The sequence below is a fragment of the Pangasianodon hypophthalmus genome, chromosome 4 (genome assembly GCF_027358585.1).
Source record: "Pangasianodon hypophthalmus isolate fPanHyp1 chromosome 4, fPanHyp1.pri, whole genome shotgun sequence".
Classification (NCBI taxonomy): Eukaryota; Metazoa; Chordata; class Actinopteri; order Siluriformes; family Pangasiidae; genus Pangasianodon; species Pangasianodon hypophthalmus.
This window is the reverse complement of record NC_069713.1, coordinates 2850555-2855811: the sequence shown is the minus strand read 5'-3', so window position 1 is coordinate 2855811 and position 5257 is coordinate 2850555. Positions and strand designations below refer to the sequence as shown.

The following is a 5257-nucleotide window of genomic DNA, read 5'->3' as shown; positions in this document are numbered from 1 at the left end:
CCTGGACACCCCAGCTCCCTTTGATGGCACAGAATGCCCTCCGGAAAGCTTCTTGCTAAAGTGCCAATTTTGTTTTGAGAGCTTGTTGGACCCCAAGCCTGAAGAGAAGCAGGGGCTTAGTTTCTTGTTGTCCTGGCTCACCGGCCAAGCCCGCCAGTGGGAGGAGCTCCTGGTTGCCACGGGAAACATAGGCCTAGGAAGGGTAGCCAAATTTTTATGTCTCCTGAGAGTGGTGTATGGGTGGGCCAAGTTTAACCCTGACCTTGAAAAATTTTTGAGGATGGCCAGCCTGATGGCCAAACCCCCTCGGCTACTATACAGAAAGGCGGACTGGAGATGAAATGGAAGCAAAGGGGGGATCTTAATTTGTTTTTCTGATTAGCAAAGGGGGCTTGACTCAAAAAAAAAACCCTGACCACTACATGTGTGATTGTGTGTGTGTGTGTGTGACTCCTTTCATAAATGTTAAATAAATATCTCCTTACAAAACCTTCACCATATCAGTGATTACACATGCTTACTCAGCTTTGTGTTTTAGGATTTCCCCACAAGACAGCAATAGTGAAGCACCAAAGCAAATTGATTCTTTTATTTCTTTAACTAACTAATTTTTCTTTCTATTTATTTCTTATAATAATTTTGTCTATCTATTTGTATATTTCTGTATCTATGAGTCTACATAAATACACAGAAATGTTGAGGATGTGAACTTCTGCATTAAACTTCTGAACATCTGATTTATTGACAGTCTTTTACTGTATTTAGTGACTGATTAGACAATTCAAGCCACTCATAAGGGAGAAAGAGTTAAAAAAAAAAAAGTAAGAAGGGGGAAAAAAATAAAGTATTATTGGTAACATTATAATTCGAGATTAGAAAATACTAAGAAAAACAGAGAAAAGAGAAAAATATTATACACTTCTGCATGAAGACAACAACAAATCAAACACAATTTTGCAGCAAAACAGGAACCCAAACATGGGAGAAAAAAATCCAAAGGATGAAACAAACCGTCTCTAGGTTACGCATGTAACCATGGTTCCCAGAGGAAACGAGACGCTGCGTCGAAACCCTATGGGAACGCCTTCAGCCTGACCATGCTCTGAATCACGTGTGTAATCAGTCCAATCGAAGGGCGAGACGTCACAGGCGGGGTGACGTAGCGACCCGGAAGCTTAAAAGCACAAGCGGTGGATACAGCCGCAGCTTCTGAGGAATGAAGCAAGCGCTGACAGGTATCCCGGAAGTATGGCACTGAGACGCAGCGTCTCGTTCCCTCGGGGAACCATGGTTACATGCGTAACCTAGAGACGTTCCCCTTCAGGAACTCAAGCTGCGTCGAAACACTATGGGAACGAGTATGCCCATGCCGCCAGACTTACAAATCCCTGCCTAGTGTGGAAGAGCACTGCTAGGGCAAGAGAACAGAAGAGCCGGGAGTGGCTCGCATATCGAGGCCATAGAACCTAGTGAACGTCAGGGGCGTGGACCGACCAGCAGCATTGCAGATGTTCTGCATGGATACACCTGCCAAAAAGGCCTTGGAGGCCGCCACGCTTCTGGTAGAGTGAGCCTTGACCCCCAAGGGCGAGGGGAGATCAGAAGACTCATAGGCCAGACAGATGGCATCCACGATCCACCGACTGAGGGTCTGTCTAGTAGCAGGAAGACCCCTCTTAGGGGGACCAAAACACACAAACAATTGGTCCGCCCTTCTCCACAGGGCAGCTCTGTGGATGTATGCGTTCAGTGCTCGCAATGGACACATACAGTTAAGCCTCCGCTGGTCGGGCTCCCGAAAGGGAGGAGGACAGAAGGCCTGGAGTACGACCGGCCATGGTGTAGAGGAGGGAATTTTAGGTACATAACCTACTCGAGGATAGAGAAACGCTTTGGCCAGACCAGGAGCAAAGTCTAAATAAGAGGGGGCCACCGAGAGGGCCTGTAGATCCCCAACTCTCTTAAGAGAGGAAATTGCCAGAAGAAAGGCAGTCTTTATAGCGAGAAGACGATCAGAAATCCCCTCTATAGGCTCAAAAGGGGGTTTACAGAGAGCCTCTAACACCACAGCCAGGTCCCACGGAGGGACACGAGATCGCACCGGAGGCCTGAGCCTCAGCGCACCTTGGAGGAAATGTGTATCCAGGGGGTGTCTGCCCACAGACTGACCACCGTGAGGGGCGTGGTAGGCTGCAATGGCCGCCAGATACACCTTCAAGGTAGAGTGGGTCAACCCTGCGGACAAACGGGCCTGCAGGAACTCCAGCACTGTACCAACTGGGGAGTTAACTGGGTCGAGCCGGCGGTCTTCGCACCAGGAAGTGAAAAGTTTCCACCTCAAGGCGTACAGTTTCCTCGATGAGGGAGTTCTGGATTGGAGAATGGTCTCAACAACCTCGGCTGAGAGACCGGAAGCTACGAGTTGTGCCCCCTCAGAGGCCACACTCACAGCTTCCACAACTCCGGGCGGGGGTGGAAGATGGCGCCCCCCGCCTGTGAGAGGAGATCCCTCCTGACGGGAATCTCCCATGGAGAGCCGTCGAGAAGGGAAATCAGGTCCGAGAACCATACTCCAGAACGGGGCTACTAGCAACAGATGGACCCCATCCCGGCGCACCCTCTCCAGAAAAAAGGCAGAAAAGGCATACAAACGCATCCTCGGCCAAGTCTGTACCATAGCATCCAGTCCGAGAGGAGCTGGATGAGTCAGAGAGAACCAGAGGGGACAGTGCGATGTCTCCTGAGTCGCAAACAAATCCACCTGAGCCTGGCCAAATACTCTCCATATCTGCTTCACCACATCGGGGTGGAGCCTCCACTCCCCGGGCTTCGGACCCTGCCTCGACAGGGCGTCTGCTCCCATATTGAGATGTCCAGGGATGTAAACTGCTCTTAGTGAGAGGAGTTTCCCCTGGGACCATTCAAGGATCTGGTGCGCCAGCCTGTAAAGGGGGCGCGAACGCAGACCTCCCTGGTGGTTGATGTAAGAGACCACCGCTGTGTTGTCAGTGCGCACCAACACATGGCGATCTCCTAGGTCTGGGAGAAAGTGTTTCAATGCTAGAAACACAGCCAGCATCTCCAGGCAGTTGATATGCCAGGTGAGATAGCGGCCACTCCACAGACTCATGACCGCCCCCCATCCGGTGAGAGATGCGTCCTTCGCTAGCGTTACGCGGCAACAAGAAGCTCCAAGCACCGGGCCCTGGGACAAGAACCAAGGTTTCCTCCACATGTCTAAGGCACCTAGGCACCGCCGCGTAACCTTGATCATGCGGAGCGGGCTTCCCCTCAGGGAGAACCCCTTGGTCTTGAGCCACCACTGTAGGGGTCTCATGTACAGCAGGCCAAAAGGTATCACGTTGGACGCAGCTGCCATCAGACCCAGCAGTTTCTGGAACCACTTCACAGTGAGTGACCAGCCTTCTCTTACTCTCGCGACTGCTGTGAGGATTGATCCGAGCAGGAGACAGATGTACCTGCATCGAGGTCGAATCCCACACCACGCCCAGATAAGTGGATCTCTGTACTGGAGAAAACACACTTTTCTCAGCGTTTAGTCTTAACCCCAGCTCTTTCATGTGGGCGAGAACGATATCTCGATGCCGAACTGCCGCCTGCTCCGATTGAGCTAATATCAACCAATCGTCGATATAATTCAGTATGCGGATGCCCTGGAGTCGCAGAGGAGCCAGAGCAGCATCCACACACTTCGTGAAAGTGTGGGGTGAGAGTGCCAGGCCGAACGGAAGAACCCGATATTGGTAAGCTTAGCCCCCAAAAGCAAACCTCAGGAACTTCCTGTGTTGGGGAAGGATGGAGATATGGAAGTATGCGTCTTTTAGATTGATCGTGACAAACCAGTCCTCGGAGCTGATCTGAGACACCACCTGTTTGATCATGAGCATCTTGAACTTCAGTCGCATTAATGAGCGGTTCAAATGATGCAGATCCAAAATGGGACGCAGCCCTCCACCCTTCTTTGGAACAATAAAGTACCGGCTGCAGAACCCGGACTGTCTGTCATGAGGAGGGACCACCTTGATGGCCTCCTTCCTCAGGAGAGTGTTCCATCCAGCACTTCCTTTTCCATTACCAGAGCCTGCCCGGGACCCACCAAAGTGGGAAGAATCCCGCAAAAATGAGGCGGTGGAGAACCGAATGGATTCAGTAGCCTCTCTCTACAGTATGCAGGACCCATTGAGACACATTCGGCAGAAGTTTCCACGCTGCCATATAGTCTACTAAGGGAATCAGTCTCTCGAGACTGACCTCTGGTGTAACGAGAGCGGCTAGCTCGGTGCCCTGAAGTGGTGGACCAGCAGAGGACGGCCGAACTAGCTGCTCTGGAGAGCTCCGAAGAGGTAGCAAGCCTCCCAGTACCGCTACATTCCCGGGCGGAGACTTAGAGGAGCGCTCACAGGAGACCGCTGCGCCCTGAAGCACCATGGGTGGCAGGGTTGGCAGGTCGATCTCCCAAGGGCACTGAGGAGAGACGGGCACCGTATGATGAGGCGTATACAAAAGTCCTGGGCCACAAGCATCAGGACCTCTTGGCCAAGGTCCTCTTAGACACAAGAACGGTCCGCAGATCCAGCTTTGCCTTAGAAGACCCCGTCCCAGAGCTCTGTTTTTGCGCCTCCTGGTATGAGGAGCTGGCACACGGAGGGGGCTGCTCCCACCCAGCAGCCCCAAGAGCTAGAGAGCGGCGAGGGAGAAACCGCTGGAACGCCACCGCTTGTGTACGAGCCTCCTGGTACCTGTCGACGACGGAACTGACGGTGTCGCCGAACAGGCCAGAAGGCGCAAGCGGGGCATCCATGAGGAAGACCCTGTCCTTCTCTTTCATATCGGACAGGGTCAACTACAGATGTCTCTCCGCCGCCACCAGTGCTGCCATGGACCTGCCAATAGCGCGGGCAGTCTCTTTGGTGGCGCGGAGAGACAGATCGGCGGCTCATCTGAGCTGAGTAACATGCTCAGACGTAATCTCCACATCCTCGTCTAGCTCTTTTAGCAGATCAGCCTGGTAAGCCTGCAAAACTGCCATGGTGTGCAAGCCTGACCTACTGCCGTGTACCCTTTGCCCACCAGCGCTGAGGTGGTCCGCAGCGGCTTGGAGGGCAATGCCAGAGCCTTCAGAGACGATGCCTCGCGAGGGGACAGACAGCTCTCAAGCGTCCGTTCAACCTGGGGCATAGCCCTGTAACCATGATCATCCAGCCCCACCACATTGGCATAATAACTCGAGGCGGGA

The 5257-nt window shown here is 52.7% G+C and overlaps 1 protein-coding gene across 1 annotated transcript; it reads right to left on the bottom strand.

Annotated features, from left to right (window-relative positions):
* Positions 1–1202: 1202 nt before the first annotated feature.
* Positions 1203–4849, bottom strand: LOC117597041 (uncharacterized). Its single transcript, XM_053233223.1, has 4 exons — positions 4604–4849; positions 4273–4485; positions 3862–4181; positions 1203–3479 (listed from the first exon to the last, which is right to left on the bottom strand). Exons 1-4 carry the CDS (start codon positions 4847–4849, stop codon positions 1412–1414), a joined length of 2847 nt encoding a protein of 948 aa, XP_053089198.1. The 3' UTR covers positions 1203–1411.
* Positions 4850–5257: the final 408 nt, after the last annotated feature.

Bases quoted from the DNA above. Each gene is read 5' to 3' on its own strand.
- LOC117597041 (XM_053233223.1), bottom strand. From the start codon at position 4,849: ATGAAAGAGAAGGACAGGGTCTTCCTCATGGATGCCCCGCTTGCGCCT. The intron at 4,486-4,603 runs GCAAAGCTGGAT...GTCTCTCCTCAG, and splicing joins CTGGGACGGGGTCTTCTAAG to TGCCCTTGGGAGATCGACCT. The intron at 4,182-4,272 runs GTCAGTCTCGAG...TGCATACTGTAG, and splicing joins CCGCTCTCGTTACACCAGAG to AGAGAGGCTACTGAATCCAT.